This window comes from Nothobranchius furzeri, chromosome 11, assembly GCF_043380555.1.
Source record: "Nothobranchius furzeri strain GRZ-AD chromosome 11, NfurGRZ-RIMD1, whole genome shotgun sequence".
NCBI classification, from domain to species: Eukaryota; Metazoa; Chordata; class Actinopteri; order Cyprinodontiformes; family Nothobranchiidae; genus Nothobranchius; species Nothobranchius furzeri.
Window position 1 is genome coordinate 32,903,614 of NC_091751.1, and position 25,625 is coordinate 32,929,238.

The following is a 25,625-nucleotide window of genomic DNA, read 5'->3' on the forward strand; positions in this document are numbered from 1 at the left end:
TGGGAAAAGTGTGTGAAAGAGCAACGGCTGAGAGAAGTTCATGGTGGAGTCAGCTGCATTGCAGCTCAACTTTGCGGCAAATGTCTCGGAAGGAAAAAGGCACAAAGCAGCCTGAGTGAACTTGCCTTGGGACAATAAGGCATTGTTCAACGTCTGCATCCTACATATTAGAGGAAAAAACTCTTAAGTAGGCCAAAAATGTCCAGAGTGTCTACTTTGTCCACATGCTTTATTGTTGCACTTTGGATCCAAACGTATTGTCCTCTGCAGCCACAACATGCATCTCACTGCTAATGGGAAATTCACATGCCTCTACTTTGATTCGGTCCAATAGGAAGAAGCTGGCTGGGCTGTTTTACTGGAGTCACTGGTCTCTGTAGCACAGTTGTGTGTCTGTTGGAGATATGTTGGTAATATACCTTTGAGTGCAGCATAACCAGCTCTTCCTGCTCACCATCGCTGAAACATTCACTATCGCAGGAAAAATAGCACTCGCCTCTGCTGTGTTGATTTCTCTGAAAGGCTTTTATTGTGAAAGGGTTTCATACCAGTGAAATGAAACAGCTGAGAAAGTCGATACATAAAAAGGTCAAATGTTGTCTAGAGGAAGAGTTTCCTTAAAGCGGAAGGACAACTGGAGGAAGCCTTCCATCAGTAATCATACTTAAGTGTCTGTCTACCATTTAAAAAATAACTGGATCTGGATTCAGAAATGTCTGGATTAGTTAATTCTCTGAGCTGTTCTGATCAAGTCACTAAAATTATCCAAACATTTTCATCTTGTCTCAGTTATAAAATGATTCCTTTTAAAGATTTCATCTATTTTACATTTGATATCCGGTGTGGCAATTTTGATTTGAGGAATTTTCTTTAGTTGCCAGTTCAAATTTCAGATCAGTGACACTGTTGTTTGTGCATGAATCTGTTTACCATTCTGAACCGGTGCAGCAGTAGTTCTGACAAGACTCGGTCTAAACGAGAGCTCAGGACCACTTCTGTGTTGCTAAATTGTAGATAAAGGAAGCTGAAATAAATTCAATTCAGTTTATTTATAAAGCGCCAAATCACAACAGGAGTCATCTCACTGACCTTCACACAGTAAACATTCCAATACAGATCAGTTCATTAAGCCAATCAGTAAAAAGTTTCCTATATAAGGAACCCAGCAGGTTGCATCGAGACACTGACTAGTGTCAGAGAGTCTTTACAGCAATCCTCATACTAAGCAAGCATGCAGCAACAGTGGAGAGGAAAACTCCCTTTTAACAGGAAGAAACCTCCAGAGAATACACACACACACACACACACACACACACACACACACACACACACGCTCAACATATATACCAAGTAGTGTTTATATGGCTACATTGTGATTTTTTAGTAAACATTCTATTTGGTGAGAAATAAACTTTATTTTTTTTATCTTATTGAACCTATAATTAATTAAACAGGTGAACTGAAGCATTAGCACCTAGAGCCTGAGGAGTATGGGGTACCAAGTGTAAATTCTTGGTGCAAATTAGTTAAAAGAAACTTTTTATATTTAGCTTTTACCCCGTACATTTAGCAATTATTTTCACATTTAAAACAATGTTTAAATGTCAAATAATTGCGGCTAATCCAGATCTTCTTTATAAACCTAAATGTTAAATCTAAATCAGAATGAAAAATCTAAATTTTAAACCTAAATCTAAATACTAGGTGTAAATGTTAAATTTAAATGCAAAGGTCAAATCTAAATCTAAATGGTAAATGTAAAGGTTAAATATAAATCTAGAAGTTAAATCTAAATCTAAACGCAGATGTTAAATGTAAATGGAAAAGTTGTACGTAAAAGGTAAACGTATATCTAAATGTTAAATCTAAATCTAAATGTTAAATCTAAATATTAAATATATATCTAAATGGTAAATCTAAATGTTAAATATATATCTAAATGTTAAATCTAAATGGTAAATCTAAACCTAAATGTTAAATCTAAATGTTAAATATATCTAAATGTTAAAAATATATCTAAATGTTAAATCTAAATCTAAATGTTAAATCTAAATATTAAATATATATCTAAATGGTAAATCTAAATGGTAAATATATATCTAAATGTTATATCTAAATGTTAAATCTAAACCTAAATGTTAAATCTAAATCTAAATAATAAATCTAAATGTTCAGTCTAACTCTGCCCATTTTTGAGCAGCCTGTGTTTACAACTGGTGGACTATTGAAAACAGATCACGTGGGATGACTGGTGACTTTTCTAGCCTACCTGATAGGATTTTATATTGAAATTTATTTGTATTTATTTTAGTTTAATTATATTCGTCATCGTCGTCTTCCTCCGCTTATCCGAGTCCGGGTCGCGGGGGCAGCATCCCACTTAGGGAGCTCCAGGCCGTCCTCTCCCCGGCCTTGTCCACCAGCTCCTCCGGCAGGACCCCAAGGCGTTCCCGGACCAGATTGGAGATGTAACCTCTCCAACGTGTCCTGGGTCGACCCGGGGGCCTTCTGCCGGCAGGACATGCCCGAAACACCTCCCCGGGGAGGCGTCCAGGAGGCATCCTGACCAGATGCCCAAACCACCTCAACTGGCCCCTTTCGATCCGGAGGAGCAGCGGTTCCACTCCGAGTCCCTCCCGAATGTCCGAGCTCCCCACCCCATCTCCAAGGCCGAGCCCGGCCACCCCACGGAGGAAACTCACCTCGGCCGCCCGTATCCGCAATCTCGTTCTTTCGGTCATTACCCAAAGCTCATGACCATAGGTGAGGATTGGGACGTAGATCGACCGGTAAATCGAGAGCCTGGCTTTCTGGCTCAGCTCCCTCTTCCCCACGACAGATCGGCTCAGCGTCCGCATCACTGCAGACGCCGAACCAATCCGCCTGTCGATCTCCCGATCCCTCCTACCCTCACTCGTGAACAAGACCCCGAGATACTTAAACTCCTCCACTTGAGGTAGGACCTCTCCCCCGACCCGGAGGTGGCAAGCCACCCTTTTCCGGTCGAGAACCATGGTCTCAGATTTGGAGGTGCTGATCCTCATCCCAGCCGCTTCACATTCAGCCGCGAACCTACCCAGCAAGAGCTGAAGGTCAGAGCTGGATGAAGCTAGGAGGACCACATCATCTGCAAAAAGCAGAGATGAGATTCTCCTGCCACCAAACTCGACACACTCCACACCACGGCTGCGTCTAGAAATTCTGTCCATAAAAGTGATGAACAGAACCGGTGACAAAGGGCAGCCCTGGCGGAGTCCAACCCTAACTGGGAACAGGTCCAACTTACTACCGGCTATGCGGACCAAACTCACGCTCCTCTGGTAAAGGGACTGAATGGCCCTTAACAGAAAGCCACCCACCCCATACTCCTGGAGCGTCCCCCACAGGATGCCCCTGGGGACATGGTCATAAGCCTTCTCCAAATCCACAAAGCACAGGTGGATTGCTTGGGCAAACTCCCATGCCCCCTCCATCACCCTTGCAAGGGTATAGAGCTGGTCCACAGTTCCACGGCCAGGACGAAAACCACATTGCTCCTCCTCTATCTGAGATTCAACTATCGATCGGACCCTCCTCTCCAGTACCTTGGCGTAGACCTTTCCAGGGAGGCTGAGGAGTGTGATCCCCCTATAGTTGGAACACACCCTCAGGTCACCCTTCTTAAAGATGGGGACCACCACCCCGGTCTGCCACTCCCTAGGAACTGCCCCCGATGACCACGCAATGTTGTAGAGATGTGTCAACCATGACAGCCCTACAACATCCATAGCCTTGAGATACCCAAGGACGAACCTCATCCGCCCCCGGGGCTCCGCCGCTGTGTAGTTGTTTGACTACCTCAGCAACTTCTGCCCCCGAGATCGGACAGTCCATCCCCAGGCCTCCCAGCTCTGGTTCCTCCTCGGAATGTGCACTGGTGGGATTGAGGAGCTCCTCAAAGTATTCCTTCCACCGTCCGACTATAGCCTCAGTTGACGTCAGCAGCTCCCCATCCCCACTGTAAACAGTGTGAGGGAGTTGCTGCCTTCCTCTCCTGAGGCGCCGGACAGTTTGCCAGAACCTCTTTGGAGCCGATCGATAGTCTTTCTCCATGGCCTCACCAAACTCCTCCCACGCCCGAGATTTTGCCTCGGCAACTGCCACTGCTGCACCCCGCTTGGCTATCCGGTACCTGTCTGCTGCCTCCGGAGACCCACAGACCAGCCACGCCCTGTAGGCCTCCTTCTTCAGCCTGACGGCTCCCCGAACCTCTGGTGTCCACCAGCGGGTACGGGGGTTGCCACCACGACTGGCACCGGCCACCTTACGACCACAGCTAGCAACAGCCGCCTCGACAATCGCAGAGTGGAACAAGGCCCACTCGGACTCAATGTCCCCCACTGCTCTCGGGACGTGGTCAAAGCTCTGCCGGAGGTGGGAGTTGAAGACCGTCTTGACAGGTTCTTCTGCCAGGCGTTCCCAGCAGACCCTCACTATGCGTTTGGGTCTGCCAGGTCTACGCGGCATGTTCCCTTGCCATCTGATCCAACTCACCACCAGGTGGTGATCAGTTGACAGCTCCGCCCCTCTCTTCACTCGGGTGTCCAAAACATACGGCCGCAGGTCAGATGATACGACTACAAAATCTATCATCGACCTGTGACCTAGGCTGCCCTGGTACCAAGTGTACCGATGGGCATCCTTATGTTCGAACATGGTGTTCGTTATGGCCAAACTGCGGCTTGCACAGAAGTCCAATAACAAAACACCGCTCGAGTTCAGATTAGGTGGGCCGTTCCTCCCAATCACACCCCTCCAGGTCAAGCTGTCATTGCCCACGTGAGCATTGAAGTCCCCCAGCAGGACAATGGAGTCCCCTGATGGAGCACTATCTAGCACTCATCCCAGGGACTCCAAAAAGGGTGGGTACTCTGAACTGATATTTGGCCCATAAGCACAAACAACAGTCAGGACCCGTTCCCCGACCCGAAGGCGCAAGGAAGCTACCCTCTTGTCCCCCGGGGTAAACCCCAACACACAGGCAGAGAGTCTCGGGGCTAACAAAAAGCCAACCCCAGCCCTCCGCCTCTCACCCGGAGCAACTCCAGCAAAGTAGAGTGTCCAACCCCTCTCCAGGTCTCGGGTTCCAGAGCCAATGCAATGTGTCGAGGTGAGTCCGACTATATCTAGCCGGTACCGCTCAACCTCTGCCACAAGCTCCGGCTCCTTCCCCGCCAGCGAGGTGACGTTCCATGTCCCAAAAACTAGTTTTCTTGTCCGGGGATTGGACCGCCAAGGCTCCCGCCTTGGTCTGCCACCCGATTCGCATTGCACCGGACCCTTCATGTTCCTCCTGCGGGTGGTGGGTCCACAGTTGGACGAGCCCATGTATCCGGTTCGGGCTGGGCCCGGCCGGGCCCCATGGGCGAAAGCCCGGCCACCAGGCGCTCGCTCACGGGCCCCAACCCCAGGCCTGGCTCCAGGGTGGGACCCCGGTAACCCTCCGGGCCGGGTACTCCGACTCTTCGTTTTAACCGCCATGAAAGATCCTTCGAACCGTTCTTTGTCTCACCCTTCACCTAAGACCAATTTGTCGTGGGAGACCCTACCAGGGGCACTAAGTGCCCCAGACAACATAGCTCCTAGGATCATTAGGGCACTCAAACTCCTCCACCACGATAAGGTGACGGTTCAAGGAGGAGCACAGTTGTGTGTCTGTTGGAGATATATTTATATTTTAATTATCATGCCACACCTTGTGTCTGATTTTGTGAAAAAGCTTGATAAAATGTGTTTTTAGTTGGGTAAGCACCAAGCCCCCACAATGCGGCTCAAAAATTGAGGCCATCCCGGAAGTACCAAAAATTGCAGTTCCACCCTCATCCACTGGGGGCTGGTGTCAGAAGCGAGCAAATCCTCATTGACTCCCATGTTAAAAATACCAATTTCACAGCAGAAATAAACATGTTTACAGCCTGGTACCAAAACATGTTTTTGGTTTAAATTATCTAGTTTACACTCATGACAACTCTGAGAGGGATGAATTTTTTCTCACTCTTCTGTTTAAGTGTATTAAAAGCCTAAAATTCTGTATAATTAATGAGCATCCGACCCACGTGACACCGCCTCAGACCCACGTGACCACAGAGCTAGCTCTGTGGAAAGGCCTCAGTAGAGCCTCGGTCTCTCCTGGAAACTGTTCTGGCATTTTGAGTCTCTGTGTTTGTGTATTCTTTTTTGGATATTATTTGTGCAATTGTTGGACAAAATTACTTGCTGTGGCATTAATTGCACTATTAGAGCGTCCAAGGAGTCTCCACTTCATTTTTTTCGGTAAGTAAAATTATATTTATGTATTTTAGGTCACTGCCGAGCTGAGCTTAGATTTTAACATGTACTGTTTAACCATGAAATTTAAATGTAATAGGGTAAAACCCAGTGCATTTAACATAATGCTGCACTTTAGAAAATGGGTTGAAATATAACATGTTGCTGGAGCTGGGTTCCGACTATCGGCTTGTGGAGCTCTCGGGAGACCTCTGTTTTCCACCCGTTCTCGCCTCCCTGCAGTTCGGCGCATCTCTGTCTGATCGCGGCTTCTGTCTGCTGTGCGGGTTGTCGGCTTGTGGAGCTCTGGGATGGAAACCTTTCTACCCGGTTCTCCCCAGCGGCAGCTCTGCGCATCTCAGATCGCAGTGGCGCTTGTCTGCTGTGAGGCTGCCGGCTTGTGGAGATCTCGGAGACCTGTGTGTTCCACCCGGTTTTACCCAGCGGTCAGCCCAGCGTATCTCTGACTCAGAAGCTCTGGTGTTGTGCACAGTTAACTCCGGTTGTAGCTAGGTTGCTACCTCCATTAGCTTAGCTCCCATCTCCGTGTTAGCTTTGGGTTAGCTTCAGGTTAGCTTGTGGCTAGTTCGACTGGGTGTCATCAGTTGATCCCAGCCTTACAGCCCCACTCTCAGCTCCACCTCTCTTCCCTTTTGTGGAACTGTCTGGGCTTGACGGAACCTGTGACACGGTCAAAAATGGCGGTGGTGGCCACCTCCCATTTGGCCTCAAAAACGTGTTATTGGAGCCTATGGAAATGAATTGTCCAGTATTTATATGTTGATGGTAAGCACCTTTCTCAGCGGAAATGTATGCACTGGGGGTCGAATGGAGACCCATCTAAAATGGCAGCCAGCCACTACAGCAGTCCACGGGGACATCAACATATGTCTGTGGTTGTAGCAATGTAGGTAGAATTTGTTTCCCCTGCATTGGGAGCGTGTGCCGGCCAGAAACAGCAATACGGCGTCATCTCCGCCTTGTTTACTTTTACGAAAAAATGAAAGATGAGTAATTCAGTTTGTGGGTGACAGGCTATATTTTTATTGTTCTAACATGATGTTTGATCAAGCTGAACGTTTCCCTAATGAGAGGATCATGGCATCTGTGTAAACTCCATCCTTATAAAGACAACAGCTTCATTTATACAGCACATTTCATACACAGAGGCAACTCAATGTGCTTTACAGTAGCAAATACACCTGCAAACAGGCTGTCTACTATATTCTATAAAACCTGTAACTTATGGAAGCGTATTCTGCCCCCCAAAAAACAAAACTCTTTTTCTGAATTAACGAGATGACTTTGAAAAAAAATTCCCTCCACAGTGCTAATGATGATCTGTGGCATTACTGACTGGCTACGAGAGGAACTAAAACATGTCCCGTTTGTTAAGTTTAATCCACTTTCTCCGTTTTGGGATTGAGACACTGGGAAATAGCTACTCTTCTCTCTAACTAGATGGGTAGGAATCCATCCCTGGATCATCTCCATCTGTCCGGCGATCTGCGAGAGGGTGGGTTATGATTACGCTTCTGATGTTTTTGTTTTTATTTCTGTAAAAGTTATTTCACAACAGACCATTTTATTTTTATTTTTTCGGCTGAATGTGCTTCCATAAGCTACAGGTGCAGCTAGTGTCCAGCAAAAGCAAATAAAGTAAAAGTAAGCACAATTGGCCAAGCTTTCTTGTGGGCTCGGCCACATATGGCTAATTTGCATATAACAGAAATATTTAGCTCACAGATTTAGATTTAACATTTAGGTTTAGATTCAACATTTAGATTTAGATATACATTTAACTGTTAAATCCAACATTTAGATTTAACATTTAGGTTTTAATTTTTATTTAACATTTACTGTCATGTTCTGTGTCCCTTTGTTCCCCAGCTCCTCCAGTTCCCACTCCAGGTTCTCCTTTTGTGTTTCATGGCACCCTCATGTGTCCTTTGTCTGCGTCTTTCCCCATGTGTCTCCTAATGTTTCTCCATCCTCTGGGGATTCCCTTTTGTGTTCTCTTAGCGCCCTCATGTGTCCTTTGTCTGCATCTCTGTTGTGTGTCAAGTTATAGCCACAGCCTCTTGTTCCCCAGTTCTTTGTATGTGTGTATGAGTTTGTGTGTATCAGTATGTGTATGTGTTTGTGTGAGTTCTTCCCTTAGTCTTTAGGTTTAGTTTTGTGTTTTATATAGTGTTAGGTTTATCTGCCCTCCACTGGTTCTCTTCCCCATCCAGATAATTGCTGTCACCTGCCTTCCCTCCAACCTCACTCCACACACCTGCTTCCTGTTTCCCTAATTGCTCCTCCCTGTCTATATAAGCCCTCCTTGTCTCATTGTTCTTGTCAGTCCATTGTTGTTTTATGTCAGCGTTGTTTGTTGTCTCTCCCTCCTGGTCTCTGGTTCTCTGCTCATGAAGTGAGCTTTTGGATTTTTCCCTGCTTCAATTTGTTATTGGGTTTTTTGCCTCCTGCCCCTTTTGGATTTTTATGTTGTCATCCTAAATAAAGGATTCTTCTTTATTTAACATTTCTGCCTCGTGTCATCCTGGGTCTGCATCTTGGGTCCTAACCTCCTGCTCCTAAACGTGACATTTACATTCAATTTAACTTTGATGTTCATATTTAACATTTACATTTAATATTTAGATTAAGGTTTAACTTTTACTTTTAGATTAGAAATTTACGTTTAGCATTAATATTTAGGTTTAGATTAAACATTTACATTTAGCATTTATATTTAGGTTTGATTTAACATTTTCTTTTAGATTTAAAAGTGGGATTTACATTTAGATTTAATGTTTACACTTAGCCTTTAGATTTAGGTTTAGATTTAACATTTAGATTTAGATTTAAAAGTGAGATTTACATTTAGATTTAACATGTACACTTATTATTTTGATTTAGGTTTAGATTTAGCATTTAGATTTAAATTCAACATTTAGATTTAACATTCTGATTTAGATTTAGACTTAACATTTAGAATGGATTAAGATTAGCTGAAATTATGACATTTAAACATTATTTTAAATGTGACAAAAGTTGCTAAATGCAGGAAAAATTAGCTAAATGTCAAAAATATGTCTGCTAAATAATTTGAACCAGCAATTTACACTTGGAAACCAACCAGACAAACTACAATGCTGTAACTCATTTAAAAAACTCGAGTGGTCTGATACATACCGACACATAAACATCAGAACTTTAACGCTGACATAATGTTGCCCCAATGGCCTCTATGTAAATGTTAATCATCCCCAATAACAGCTTTCAACTCCGTACATGAGTTCAGAGTCCAGGTTTGTTCATAATAATTGTTTGGTCTTTCCTGCCAGCCAGTGTGTGTGTGCGCGCGTGTGTGTTTCCCGTCTGTAGTGCCTCTCGTGAACACAGCTCTGTGGTGGTAAATGCCAGTTAGCTTTGTAAAGAGCATTAACAGACAGCACCATGCCACACCGACGGAACAAACACGTCTGTTTGCTGGCATAAAAAGAGAAACTCTTTGATTTGAGAGGATAAACAGCACTATGGTCTTTGGCAGGAAATTATTCACCAAAAACAGGATCAAACACACTGAAAAGACATTTTATCCGCTGATTGTTTTATTTAAAGAGCCGATAATAGCTTACTGTCTATGTGCATAAACATGTACTTTTATTAGTTTTCTTCAAAGTGTTCTCTAAGTGTCTGTGCTGCTGAAACAAGTGAATTTCAGAGACCAGAATGAGCCAATGGGTGGGGGTGGGGGGTCCTATCCCTGTACGGTTCTGTGGTATCACTGACTGGTGACAATAGGGTCAGCAGCGCCGTGGTTACCTGAGCACTCTGGCATGTTGCCCGTCCAGGTCCCGTTCACGGTGCAGTGTCGGGTCAGCAGCCCGGTCGAATAGTAGCCCTCCCTGCAAGTGTAGGTGATAGATCTGGAGAAAGTTAGGCCATCGTGGATCAGGATCTGGGCGTTTCGGGGGGTTCCAGGATTTCCACAAGAAATTACTAAAGAGAGAGAACCGGAAATTATTAATGAGCTAAATATAAAATCCCACGAGATCAAAGTTAATGAGGTTTGCTGTATTAGTGTATTGGTCTGTGTAATTCCCTTAACCTAAACCAGGTAATTATACAACATGTGGAACAACAGACAATCAATAAAACATTGATCAGCACGTGTCTTACTGCCTCATTTTATTAACATTTTGTTCCCCAACATCACATTTTTGACCTCTCCCACTTGTACTCTTTGCCTTTAATCTTTTCCTCCTGCCACCATCACCTCCCTCCCGTTTCCATCTCCTAGGTAACTCCGCTCTGATGGACATTTCCTTTGCTCACAAAATCCCTTGGTGTCTGTCCAGCCGCCCCTGATGGTTCTGTTCATTACAGTCTCCAGCTTGCCCTGGGCCATCACAGCCCCATGGGCATCACCATCCCATAATGACCAGATGTAGCCTGGCCCTTGAAGTCTGTGCCAACTGGGAACAGGTGTGCAACCTCGACTCGAGCACACCGCACGCCGAGCGAGGTGAGGCGTAGCTGTGGCGGGGGAGGGAGGGGGTGTTGAAGTGGACACATCCTGGGAAACACGATGATCTTTCTGCTAAATCAAACATCAGAAAATGGTTTTCTCCTCTGTCTGCAGGGGAAATGGAAGCAACGGTGTGGAACGAGAAAACTTCCAAACTTTCTAGTTTTCAGTGACAGAAATTTATACAATTGACTTTCCTTTTTTAAACAACTTGAATAAATAATAAAAACACAAAACAAGATTCAACTGTTCAGGTAAGTCTGCCTTTTCTGCACAGCAGAGGAGCTGGTGTGTTGTTTGGTTCAGTATGAAGACAGAAAAGCGTACGCTGACTGTTTCAGGTCTCTGATCGTGGTCTGGTCATTTGAGGCCAATCTTTTGGGATTCGATTCTATGAACATTTTGGAGAGTAAAAAATCATGGAGGTAAAAGAACATGAAAAATATATAAAATATCCTCACAATATGCACTTTATTGTCTTCCTCTAAAGTCAGGAGCCTCTGGAGGGAATGAGGTAAATCCCACAGTAGCTAGGACTTGGTTAAAACACACAATAATGAAAAGCACAGGAACATGTCCTTAGGTTGGGCTTCATGCCAGCATCAAGATTTGATCCCAAAAAGCTCAACATGAGGTGGTGCATCAAAGTGGCATGGAAGGCTGTGGGTGTGAGGACGGTGGACAGTCCACAGTGAGCCGGTAAGGTCTACTCAGAAAAGGGTTAGCGTTAGCTAATCCTTCATGTTTCAGGTTTCATGTCCAGAAACTAGACACACCTTCAAGGTATAGGTCCTGTAGTGCTGTAGTGCCTTCTAGAGTCCTAGAAACCCCCTAAGGCACTTTACCACACACACACACACACACACACACACACACACACACACACACACACACACACACACACACATAGCCACAGCTGCCCTGGGGCACACAGACAGGTAGGGTTGCCATAAACAGGTGTCACTCAGACCACCAGCAGGCAAGGAGGGTGAAGTGTCTTGCCAAAGGTCACAATGGCTGTAACTGACTGGGTGGGGCTTGAACCTGCAACCCTCCAGTAACATGATGGACACTTAACTCCTCTGCCATTGTCACCCCTGTATGCAGGTAAGTATTCATCATGAATTTGTCATTGGCTGCTCTGGAGGAGCTTTAAAAACCACGGAAACAAGAGAAAGTGTACGCTGCACTCATTACCGTGACACTCTGGTTGAACGCCTAACCAGCTTTCATTGGCAAGGCAGGTTCTCTCCGACGAACCCTTCAGAAGGTAGCCAGGCTCACAGCTGAAGCGGACAACACTGCCCACGCTAAATTTGTCTCCGAGGCGGATGCCATGCACAGGAACACCTGGATCTCCACACAAGCCTCTCGATTCCCCTAAAAGATACAGAATAATGGCAGAATAAAGGTGACACACATAAAGAGGCACATTCTGTTGACTCGGCTTTTATGAACAACATGATGGCTTTTCTTTATTTGACTGGGCCTGACATAAATGTTGCACCTCAGGTCAATATTTCTAGTCTAACAAGCACACAAACCGTTTAGAGCCGTAGAAACTGAGCTCAGTGTTTATATTACAAGGCAAGAGCCAACCGTAACATCACGCAAGGAGGAACCGAACCTTTGTGTTTACGGCCTGTTGAGAGAGGGCGGCAGTCAGGGGATGGAGGTGCATGTCATGGATTATGACATCAAACTGCAAATGTACTGTCACACAGCATGTGTGTGTGTGTGTGTGTGTGTGTGTGTGTGTGTGTGTGTGTGTGTGTGTGTGTGTGTGTGTGTGTACGTACTAGCATGCATGCATTCATGTAAGTGTGTGCATGCATGCATTCGTGTGTGTGTGTGTGTGTGTGCATGCGTGTTTGTGTGTGTGCATGTATCTCTGTGTGTGTGCTAGCATGCATGTATGTATGTGCATGTGTTTGTGCACATGCAAATGTGTGCGTGTGTGTGTGCATATGCTTATGTGTGTGCATGTGTGTGTGCACATGCATATGCATGTGTGTGTGTGTGTGTGTGTGTGCATGCATGCATGTTTGTGTGTGTGCATGTATCTCTGTGTGTGTGCTAGCATGCATGCATGTATGTGCATGTGTTTGTGCACATGCAAATGTGTGCTTGTGTGTGTGTGCATATGCTTATGTGTGTGCGTGTGTGTGCATGTGTGTGTGCACATTCATATGTGTGTGTGTTTATTATGTGAAGTGCCTTGAGATGACTCTTGTTGTGATTTGGCACTATATAAATAAAATTGAATTGAATTGTGTGTGTGTGTGCGCACATGCATATGTGTGCATTTGTGTGTGTGTGTGTGTGTGTGTGTGCGTGCGCGCCCATGTGTGTGTGTGTGTGTGTGGGGGACGACTCATGGCAGCTCAGAGGAACATGGCTGCTAGAGGAGAAGGGGGCACTGATTTTTAACAGCTTCATAACCCGGCGCTGATGTGAGGAGATTAAAGCAGGTTTATGGAGGAGACTGTTTGCCCTTGACGCCTGTGGAACAGACCGGCTCTTCTACCTACCTCGTCCTCCCAGTAGCTCCAACACCAACTAGGTATTTTTGTGATGGTTTGGCTGTGACTAGGAGAATGTTTCACATCTGTGTTATTGCAGTGTGAGATAGAAAGGTGATGAACACAATTGCATTGTTTCTCATTCATCTTTGAATATTGGGACAATTAGTGGGTCACTTCAGTTGACCAGTCCATACCAGAGCAGTGTGGTGGAGAGCCGCTCCACTGCCCATCCAGCTGACACATCCGTGTGGTGTTACCAATGATGGTACGCTGGTCCGTGCAGCTGTAGCGAATCACCGAGCCCACACTCCGACGATCGCCTGAGATCTGAGCGTAGGGAGGCACGGTGGGGCGGTCACAAAGCACCGCTGTCCAATCAAAAACAGTGTCAAATACCACATTTTAGAAAAGATACTTCCTAAAAATACCTACAGCTGCTGAGAGTACTTACACAGACATTTGGGCAGTGAGCGGTCCCAGGTGCCATCCCCCTGGCAGGAGATGGAGCTGGTGCCCAGCAGGTAGTAGCCCGGGTTACAGCGGTATGACATGGTGGTCTGGAAGCTGTACCGATGAGGCCCGCTGGACAAAACCTGTCTGATGCTGTTCTCCGCATGACCTGGCTCTGTGCAGTTCACAACTGGGGGTGAGAAGGGGGGCTTTAGCAGCCTGCTGTAAAATCTTAGCATAAAACATTCAAGGTTGTGTGCAAAAGTTTTAGGTAGTGGTGAAAACAAGCAAAGAATGCTTTCAACAATGCTCACCATTTATCTTCATCAACAACAAAGAATGAACAAAAAAAACCTACATCAGATCAGCATCTGCTGTGAACACCCTGCCTCCAGAGCAGCAGATCTTCAGCTACACCTGAACACCGCTGTGGAAGCAACTGGGCCGGAACTAACCCAGATCCCAGACACACTCCATCATGCTGAGATTAGGCTCTGTGGGGGCCAGACCAGCCCATCCAGGACTTCAGGTTCTTCTTTATGCTGAAGATAGTTCTGAAGGACTCTGGCTGGATGTTTGGGCTCAGTCATACTTTGGTATTTTGTTAATTACAAAAAGAAAACAATGATTTATATTTCTGAAAGCATTCTGTGTTTACAGCAGTTTTGCACAGAACTGTAGGCATTTACGCATCAGTCATCTGTCCACTCAGATCAGAACGCATTAAAAGATGGTTGGTTTCATTTCACCACAGGAAATCTGCTGGTTGCTGCAACAGAAAAGTGATGGAAGGAGAACCAGGAGAAAGAGAAGCTCTGTCCCTCTCAGAGATGAAGACGGCTGGTGGGTGTGTGATGTGTGTGAGGCTCTGGTAGTGCAGGATTGTAACAGAATGGGAGCCAGAAACAATCAGCAGCAGTTCATCGTGTTTATCTCGTATACAGGCCGTGAACTATTGCCTCACCAAACAGTTGCTCTCCAGCCCACACTTCTAGTCACAACTTTATGTATACATTGATGCCAGAGCAGTAATGGTTTCTAAAACACTGCCTTGGATTTCCCCCAGAACCATTATACCCCGGTCTCACGCTTATAAATGCATCTCTGCTCCAGCCAAAACAGACCCGCTGTATGCTAATGTGCCTGAACGCTCGCTCATTTCCATGCTCCCAAGCTAGCCAGCACTGCTAAATCACCCCCCCAAATATCTATTATAATGTATTCCTCCCAGCGGAGCACTGACCTGTGGTGCCATCATTTACAACTTACTGCATAATAACACCACAAAGTCTGCAAGAGGCTGCTCAAGCTGCAACTGGGTTTTTAACAAACGTGCCCAAAAGGGGTTCCAGTAGTGGTCCGAAAGCACCGGGCTGCTGGTAAAATCCACAGAGACGAGGAGAAGGAAGGAAAAAACAGAAGGAGGGAGGAGGAGGCTCACTGAGGGAATCGTGTTCATTCAAGTTCAATTGAAAAGTGGGACCCTGGTCCACCTCTAGTCCTGAATCTCTTCTATAAATGAGTTCTTATTGTGCCCTGCAGACATGGATCATCTTACTTTGTGTTAAAGAGAAACACGCAGACAGTCAGACAGTCAGACAGACAGACAGACAGTCAGTCAGTCAGAGAGACAGACAGAGAGACAGGTAGAGAGACAGAGAGACAGACAGACAGATGGACAGGTAGAGAGACAGAGAGACAGACAGACAGACAGACAGACAGGCAGACAGGTAGAGAGACAGCGAGACAGACAGACAGACAGACAGACAGACAGACAGACAGACAGACGGACAGACAGAGAGACAGAAAGACAAACATAGAAACAGACAGACAGAGACAGACAGAGAGACGGACAGACAGACAGACAGACAGACAGACAGATATAGAGACAGACAGAGAGACAGACAGACAGATAAAGAGACAGAGAGACAGATAGATAAAGAGAGACAGACAGAGAGACGGACAGACAGGCAAACAGACAGATATAGAGACAGACAGAGAGACAGACAGACAGATAAAGAGACAGAGAGACAGATAGATAAAGAGAGACAGACAGAGAGACGGACAGACAGGCAAACAGACAGACAGACAGACAGACAGATATAGAGACAGATAGAGAGACAGACAGACAGATAAAGAGACAGAGAGACAGACAGATAAAGAGAGACAAACAGACAGACATAGAGACAGACATAGAGACGGACAGACAGGCAAGCAGACAGACAGACAGACAGAGAGACAGAAAGACAGATAAAGAGAGACAGACATAGAGACAAACATAGAAACAGACAGACAGAGACAGACAGAGAGACAGACAGATAAAGAGAGACAAACAGACAGACATAGAGACAGACATAGAGACGGACAGACAGGCAAGCAGACAGACAGACAGACAGAGAGACAGAAAGACAGATAAAGAGAGACAGACATAGAAACAGACAGACAGAGACAGACAGAGAGACAGACAGAGAGACGGACAGACAGGCAAGCAGACAGATATAGAGACAGACAGAGAGACAGACAGACAGGCAAACAGACAGATATAGAGACAGACAGAGAGACAGACAGACAGATAAAGAGACAGAGAGACAGATAGATAAAGAGAGACAGACAGAGAGACGGACAGACAGGCAAACAGACAGACAGACAGACAGACAGATATAGAGACAGATAGAGAGACAGACAGACAGATAAAGAGACAGAGAGACAGACAGATAAAGAGAGACAGACAGACAGACATAGAGACAGACATAGAGATGGACAGACAGGCAAGCAGACAGACAGACTGACAGAGAGACAGAAAGACAGATAAAGAGAGACAGACATAGAGACAGACAGACAGACAGAGCGTAGGTGACCTTATGTCTCTGACCGACTCATTTCCTGCTCCCATCCTGGCTGCTGACCTCTGACTGAATTCCTCACAGAAAAGTGGCAATGCTTTTGACCAAATGGGAGTTAAACACACTTTGTGTGCCACAACAGCGATAATTAATGTAATGAATCTGAAGGACAACACTGTCTAAGCTGCTTGTGTCCTCACGTGGACAGTGAGGATAATGGGTGTCAAAACAAGATACTAGGACGCACACATGGTCCTCACATAAATGCATCTGAGCGTCAGCGCCCGCCTGACACAAGGCTGATGCCGATACGAGGCCTTGCTGGAGCAGATTTAAGGCGTGTGTCTGAGGAAATCTTGTCTGATTATGCATGCAGCCATCAGATGAAACTTTTAAAAGAACTGACGAAGGATGCTTGTGGGACTTGTAACCTTTCTGACTTTTATGAAATCTATATTTGAGAAAAAAACATCCGACTCCTTCTCTCCTCATTTACACATCCTTATAAGTCAATCTGTTGCTGTTTCTGTCACAGCCTTGTCACATTCAGGCCCGATGTCTTTCTGCGCCTGTCAGAAAGCCTTCAGTCTGAAACGACTTAGACAAAGACATGAGTGCAGAGATGCATCGCTTGTTGAATAAACACGGCCAAATTACAAGTCTTTGCCTCACTCATTCAAAGCAGAGCAGACTAATTTTTATTCAGAGTGAAATCCGTGAGGCAGGTCTCCACGGGCTGCTGTCTTTCATGCAACCTCGAGGATCGTGTGATCGTCTTTGTCTGCTTCTGCTCGATTATTACCTAGCTTTGTTTCCCTGGCACACAGGTGAGCCTAAGGGGATAAAAGAGGTGGTTAGGCTGGGAGGAAATGACATCAATCCTAAATATCATCCAGAACTTCTACACAGCTTGTGTCTGAGACCGTGGTAAATAAACTGTTTCAGTTCCTCTAACACGGGCCGGTTAAACTCTCATTTGAGGTCACCTTCAGCCACAGAACATACGACCTCACACAGTCTAGCTGGAAATTTATGATCTAGCATACAAATGGGTGAAAATAAGAGAAGAGATTCATAATGCCTCCAGGCAAAACTGAAGACATGAGAACTATTTTTTGATTTGTCTAGATAAAACTATTTCATGTCTCTGTAGGACATTTTAATTCCTTCTCTAACGTTCTCGAAGCTTCTTCACAAACAGAGTCAGCGGTAGAGTGGCGTTGCTGTTAGCCAGTATGAGTGATGTTGACCTTTAAGATGTCTAAAATGATACTTTACAGTAATACCTCCTGCATATTCCTGATGTGCAGTATTGGAGCTAGTACCAAAGTGGGAGCCTTTGTCCTAGATTCCCTTTGTAAACAGCAGGTCCCTCAACAACAGATGTTCACTTTATTACAAACACACACACACACACACACACACACACACACACACACACACACACACACGGGTCCACACCAAGAGGGTTAAAATAAGAAAAAGGTATTAAAATGTACTTAAAATGCCAATGAATCCACACATCACAGTAAAAATGACAGAGCTCTGTGCAGGATTTGTCCAAGACAGGATTATGTGTTGTAACGTACCAAAAGACCACACATTTCACCTAAATGACCAGAAGTGAACTTACTAACTTACAGGTCATACTTATGTGGTCATGCCACGCTGACATGGTGGTGCCGTTATGGACTCTATGATCTTGACCCAGTAGTCTTAACTTATCCTGTGGTATTTCACAAGACATCAAGATGCTGCAGAAGACTTCTTATCTAGCTTCTTTTAATAAAGCTATCTTTCCTGGCAGGAGAAGGAACTTTCATAAAGTACCACAGAATATGATTGTAACAACTAATGTTGTTACAATCATATTCTGTGGGCCCTACAATATGCTTTTAAATCTGGAGTGTTTAATAGTGTGGAATGGTCTCTACAGTACTGAATGATGGGTTAACATGAATGCTTATTTCTATAATGACTTATTCCAGATCTTAAATTACACCAGATTAGTCTATTTGTTTAATTTAATAATGTTAATCTATCAGTATATTCACACATGAATATTACCATAATATTGTTAAAGAGCAAATTGCAGGTTAATTTTTTTCTAATTCATATAAAATGCTGTCCAAAAATACTATTTGAAATGCTTATTGTGGCTATTTGGTTTTAAAACAGCAGTTTTCTAGTGAAAAGGGGCCTTTCTCAGCAAAGCTTCTAAAGAGGCTCTTTTTTCTAAAGCTGAACCTCTGACGTAACCAAAGGGAGTTAGAAGCTAGGCTGCCTCAGCTCAGTGTGGAGAGTGGCTAGTTTTAGGGTAGAGAGGTCATGTGATCCAGTCAGTGTGTGCGTTTACCAGTGTTGGCTTGTGTTCATGTTGATAAACTATAGTTTGTGAAAGCTGTACCAACTCCAGCCTGTCTGGACATCGAGTCCACGGGTTTCCAGATGAGAAACAACACCTCTATTTCCATGCCTGAGGGCATTTCTGCAGCTGAAAGATGGACTTCTGTAGCCCACATCGGTCGTACCGGGACAGAAAGGTCCGCACTGGGTTCCGGAGGCCTGTGGTGGGGTTTAAACAATGAAATGTGGATTTCTGGAGCTCAGATCACCATCAGAACCAGGTCGGAACCGACCACCAGAAGAGACGCACGGCTCAGCGGGCCAGTTGGTTTCCAGGTCGGAACTGGATCAGAACCGCCTTCCGGACAACCAGCCGAGGATCATGTGCAGCTTTTAAAAATACCAACTGCACTGACTTGCTGGTGTTTGGGTCGGATCCAGCTCACAGAAGCCCGCATGAGCTCCAGAACCGGAAGCTCTCCCTCTCTCTAAAGCACTAAACTACGTTAGGTGAACGTTAGGTGAACGGATATTAACGAGTATGAGACCGCTGACAGACGCTCATTAGTATTAATATTATATTAACTGACCAATTATAAGATGACCCCCTTTCCAAGACTAATCCTTGGAAAAGGACAAAAAAAATCACTTTTTAAATAAATTATTTTTATTGAAAATTTGAAATTTTTTTAATGCAAACTATCAGAACTTTGCTGACATGTGAAATCAAAAGTCAAATGAGCCCTCTGCCTCTGTACTCGCTCATGCTGCTGCGGTCCCGGTGTACCATCAGATCGCTACACCTGCCGACTCCTCCCAGAATGTCATCCTCTCCGCCATCTAAGACATCCATGCATGTAATTATTGACACCTCTGCTGAATTGACCACCATCATCTTAAAACTCTCATAACTCTGCCTTATAGCTTGTTAACTTGCCCCACCTTTGGTCCACTCTGCTCCGCACCTCTCGTCTACATTTTTTCTCCTGTTGAGAACACACAGCCTGGCACCCTCTGCTGTTACAGGTGTGTAATGTTAGACCTTGATTATAAGATGACCCCACATTTTATAATAATAATAAAAAAAAAAAACAATAACTTATCTCATATTCAGGTCACTATGGTACTTTTAAACTTGAAGTTTGCCCCTGACGTAGCTGCCGGCTTCTGATCCGCCATCCTTTTGAAAATGCTGCGGTGTATTCTGGGAAATTTTTGACCAAGGCTAGGCTTCAAGACACCTCCCATGCATCCTTGCTCAACTAGCTAAACGGCTAACAAACGGAGAACACACGTCTCAGTAGAATACCCCGGAACATGCCTTGGTGGTTCCTGACGACGTATATCCTAGGCAACCGGGTCGGGACCAATACATCAAGGCAAGGTTCCTTGGCATTGAGAAACACCCTCTATGCTTTTCCCCAGTGTCCTGTTAACCGATCACACCTGCAACATATCAGTAATCATCTCACCTGTTCCCTTTTCCTTGCCACTGCCTCAGTCTATTTAAACCCCGTTCAGTCCTCCACTCGTGGGATCCTTGTGTGTGTTTGTACAGAGCTCTCTGTGTTCCTGTGCTCCTTGTGCCCTGCCTTATTATTCATTAAAGGATTTGAACTGCTTCAACTGACTTCCTTCTGGATTACTGCATTTGTGTTCTACTTCAACATCCACCATTTTATGACAACTAAAACATCTCCATTCATCAAGTGGTTGATCCCAGTCCCACCGACTACACGACCTGTTCCACAGTCACTCAGCTGTTTAGACAGATCGTCCATGTTTACCGTAAATCCTCTAATATTGGCCTGTAATCAATTAACGGCCGGGTATCACATTTTGGCTGGTGTTGGCGGAAGTGAATAATGGCAGTTTTTTTTATTGTGGCCGGGTGGAATGTGGTAACAGGCAAGCACCACAGGGGGCGGTTGTGTCATCCGTCTCACTTTTGATTTGCCAGTGATAGACCGCAAGGATAACTTTAACCATGGCAGGTACGGAGTTGAAGAGGAGGCAAAAATTTGATATCAAGTTCAAAGAGAACGTGCTGATATATGCTGCAGAACCCTCTGGGGAGCAAGCTGCTAAACATATCAACATTGACCCATCAAACTGGATGAGGATTAAACAGATTTTTTTTTTTACTTTAAACTGGACAAAGATTGAATTGAATTTGGGGGGTTTTATTTTATTTTTTACTACAACACAAACGAGACGAAGCGATTCAACTTTGAAGCGGTAAGGTGGCTGTTGCCTTTTCTAATACTGGTATTTAATAACGATTAAAATGCAGTACAGGTATGTTTGCTATTTTTTGTTACAATACTGTATTTCCCTACTGTAATTTAGCCTTGTTGTTAATGTTTTATATGCAAACCGTACCACGTTACGGTAACTGTACATTTTCAGTAAATGAACCTAGTATTTTATAGGTTCAAATAGACACACCCCATTTTTATTCATGCTACTGGTAGTTCATTTTTCTCCAATAGAAATTGAGGCCTGCCTCTAATTCTGGCCCTCCTTCCAATAAAGGCCTGGAGCTTGATGAGCTTGAGGAAAATACAGGCCCTGGCCTGTATTAGAGGATTTACGGTATGTTAAACAGAATTGCAGACAGAATGCATCTGTGTACAACCCCGTGACCTTTTGACATGCACATACCAAAAAGACAAGATCCTAAATATTGACCTGGCTACCTCTGTTCTGTAACGTTAAGGGACTTTACGGAGTTTTGAATTTTTAAGCTCGCGATTGCCCCCTCAGGCCAAAAGCGTAACGGCAGCTTCAATAGTAGGCTCGTGCACGAGGCGCGCATGCTGTACGTGCACACTCCTTAATGAAAATAACAGCTGAGACAGTCCTTTGTGTGTGTGTGGCCCGGAGGACAGAGGACAGGAGAACGCGCAGCTAATTAATTAAATAATTTGGTTCTGTACCTTTCTCTTCAGCACAGCCGTCAAAGGTTTATGATGGGTCAGTCTTCCTGCATGCTCAGATCATTCCCTTCCCTTGCTTGAAAAATTGTTCCAAAATGAAAGTTGAACCCACATCTTTTTTATCTGTGAATTCAATGCCGTTTGGCAAGTCTCAAATAAAAATTTGGGCATCTTACTGTAAAAAATATACCATTAATGTAAAAAAGAAACTAAATAAACTATGTTGACATCCAGAATCAAACCCGGATCCTCTGCACGGGGTCCGACGTCTTACTAGGTGAGCTAAAGCGCCAGTGATGCCTGTTGTATCTGTAACATTTGTATCCTTGATGACAGCTGAAACAATGTCCAAAGAACAGTTCAGAGCGAAAATGGCTATTTTGCTGCTAATTTGCAGGAAATATCTAGAAGAAAGTAGCTAAGAGTCCTCAGAAATGTAGCTAGCTTTGTCACTAGGCGATAGGAACAGCGACAAAGACTAAAGCTATGGATAGCAAATGCTATGGGCTATGCCTGGGCGTGAACGTGCATGAAGCAGCCTGCTCGACCAGAGCAGCTCTCTTTTTCTGTGATTTTACAGAAAAACAAGCAATCACAGTAAAAAATGCCAGGGCTCATTCTACAGGACCAGCGCATTGCAGGAGAATGTTTGAAGAAAAATTTTATTATTTCTAAACATGTTTTGGCTGTCAAACTTCCATAATGCCCCTTTAAGAAACAACTTCTCATGAACAAAGGCATTTGATGCGTTAATAAAACCCAAAAAGTGGAATCGTGCCTGTTATACGAGTCTCTTCTTCTTTCAGAGCAAAGATACACATGTTTGTATCATGTTTGGATTCCAACCCAAACTGTAGGAATGTTAGCAGAAGAAGAATTTCCGTGCTACCACCCAACCCTACAGCACACGTCATACATGCACTCACTTTTACACTTTGGGAGGGCGTTGTTCCACTGCCCATTGGCCTGGCACGTAGACTTGACGGCCCCCTGCAGGACATATCCAGTATTGCAGACAAACCGCACAACGTCATTCAGGTTGAACTGGGTTCCTTGGGTCAGACCAAATGTAGGGTTGCCAGGGTGACCACATGTGATGGCTGAGGATGTCAAAAGAAATGACAAAGATTTGGATACACTGTGAGGAAACCCATAGAATAATTTAGTCACTTTACTGGAAAGAACATTCAAAATATTTGTACGTCTTAATTTACATAAATGGTGTATTGTGATTTAGGAGCAACTGTATAAGTACAAATGCTTTACAAAGTGTTTGTGAGGTTGTTCTGTGTGACCAGGTCTAATTGTAACTAAAGTTAATTATTTAAGAGAGATGACCTCATCAGTGGAGGACAGTTGTTATTTTTATTTATCTCCAGACCACCCTAATTAGAGCGTCTGCGACTGTTACATTTACAGTGGGGCAAAAAAGTGTTTAGTCAGCCACCGATTGTGCAAGTTCCCCCAATTAAAATGATGACAGAGGTCAGTAATTTACATCATAGGTACACTTCAACTGTGAGAGACGGAATGTGAAAAAAAAAATCCATGAATTCACATGGCAGGATTTTTTAAAGAATTTATTTGTAAATCAGGGTGGAAAGTATTTGGTCACTTCAAACAAGGAAAATCTCTGGCTCTCACAGACCTGTAACATCTTCTTTAAGAAGCTTTTCTGTCCTCCAATCATTACCTGTATTAATGGCACCAGTTTGAACTCTTATCTGTATAAAAGACACCTGTCCACAGCCTCAAACAGTCAGACTCCAAACTCCACTATGGCCAAGACCAAAGAGCTTTTGAAGGACACCAGGAAAAGAATTGTAGACCTGCACCAGACTGGGATGAGTGAATCTACAATAGGCAAGCAGCTTGGTGTGAAAAAAATCCACTGTGGGAGCAATTATCAGAAAATGGAAGACATACAAGACCACTGATAACCTCCCTCGATCTGGGGCTCCACGCAAGATCTCATCCCGTGGGGTCAAAATGATCATGAGAACGGTGAGCAAGAATCCCAGAACCACACGGGGGGACCTGGTGAATGACCTGCAGAGAGCTGGGACCACAGTAACAAAGGTCACCATCAGTAACACACTACAACGGCAGAGAATCAAATCCTGCAGTGCCAGACGTGTTCCGCTGCTGAAGCCAGTGCATGTCCAGGCCCGTCTGGTTTGCCAGAGAGCACATGGATGATACAGCAGAGAATTGGGAGAATGTCATGTGGTCAGATGAAACCAAAGTTGAACTTTTTGGTATAAACTCAACTCGTCGTGTTTGGAGGAAGAAGAATACTGAGTTGCATTCCAAGAACACCATACCTACTGTGAAGCATGGGGGTGGGAACATCATGCTTTGGGGCTGTTTTTCTGCTAAGGGGACAGGACGACTGATCCATGTTCAGGACAGAATGAATGGGGCCATGTGTCGTGAGATTCTGAGCCAAAACCTCCTTCCATCAGTGAGAGCTTTGAAGATGAAACGTGGCTGGGTCTTCCAACACGACAATGATCCCAAACACACCGCCCGGGCAACAAAGGAGTGGCTCCGTAAGAAGCATTTGAAAGTCCTGGAGTGGCCTATCCAGTCTCCAGATCTCATCCCCATAGAAAATCTGTGGAGGGAGTTGAAAGTCCGTGTTGCTTGGCGACAGCCCCAAAACATCACTGCTGTCGAGAAAATCTGCATGGAGGAATGGGCCAAAATACCAGCTACTGTGTGTGCAAACCTGGTAAAGACCTATAGTAATCGTTTGACCTCTGTTAGTGCCAACAAAGGTTATGTTACAAAGTATTGAGTTGAATTTTTGTTATTGACCAATTACTTATTTTCCACCCTGATTTACAAATAAATTGTTTAAAAATCCTGCCATGTGAATTCATGGATTTTTTTTTCACATTCTGTCTCTCACAGATGAAGTGTACCTATGATGAAAATTACTGACCTCTGTCATCATTTTAAGTGGGAGAACTTGCGCAATCGGTGGCTGACTAAATACTTTTTTGCCCCACTGTAATTGCAGTAACATATGATGCGTTAAAAAACAAATTTCTAAAGACTCTTACTGGATCAAAGTTAGAAGGTCTGTTGAGACGAGCCACATAAGTTATGCAGAGCGGTGTATTGACTTTTTGCTGGGAAAACTTACGAACGCAGACGGGAGTCTGCCCTGACCAACGGTGATCCTGTTCACAGATTCGCACCGACACCCCGATAAGACGAAATCCTGGGTTACACTGGTACACGACACTGCCTCGGTAGTTGTAGTTCTCCCCAGCGATTTGACCATTGACTATTGGCTCTGGAGTGCCACAATGGCCGGCTGTGTGAAGGAGAACAAAGTTAGGGGCACTGAATCAAAGGCCAGCTTTATTAGGTATTTAGTCATACCCTGTGAGTCGAGGTTCTCACCTAGACACTGAACTTGTGTTCCACTCCAAAGACCGTTGGACATGCACTCTCGTACCCGAGAGCCCACTAAGGTGTATCCAGTGTTGCAGGAGAAAATGGCAGTGGCTCCATACACGGTCAACGTTCCAATCTTGTTGCCATTTGGTGGAGTGCCAAGGTCCCCACAGGAGATGACTGAAGAAACCAGACATGAGCAAATAACTTTCATTTGGTTTTAGTTTGGAGTGGTTCCTAAAGCTGGACAGACACCTTGGGCATGAACCCCAGCTCTGTCATCGTTTTA

General features: G+C 44.7%; 1 protein-coding gene across 1 annotated transcript in view; it reads right to left on the reverse strand.

Annotated features, from left to right (window-relative positions):
• The window catches only part of csmd2 (CUB and Sushi multiple domains 2), a 338,433-nt gene that overhangs the window by 12,023 nt on the left and 300,785 nt on the right, over window positions 1–25,625 (reverse strand). Inside the window, exons 53-59 of the mRNA XM_070541492.1 lie at window positions 25,343–25,516; window positions 25,080–25,253; window positions 22,855–23,028; window positions 13,802–13,990; window positions 13,545–13,718; window positions 12,023–12,205; window positions 10,120–10,296 (exon numbers count right to left, since the gene is read on the reverse strand). Of these exons, the coding sequence (XP_070397593.1) occupies window positions 10,120–10,296; window positions 12,023–12,205; window positions 13,545–13,718; window positions 13,802–13,990; window positions 22,855–23,028; window positions 25,080–25,253; window positions 25,343–25,516 (1,245 nt within the window). The remainder of the gene's footprint in view (window positions 1–10,119; window positions 10,297–12,022; window positions 12,206–13,544; window positions 13,719–13,801; window positions 13,991–22,854; window positions 23,029–25,079; window positions 25,254–25,342; window positions 25,517–25,625) is intronic.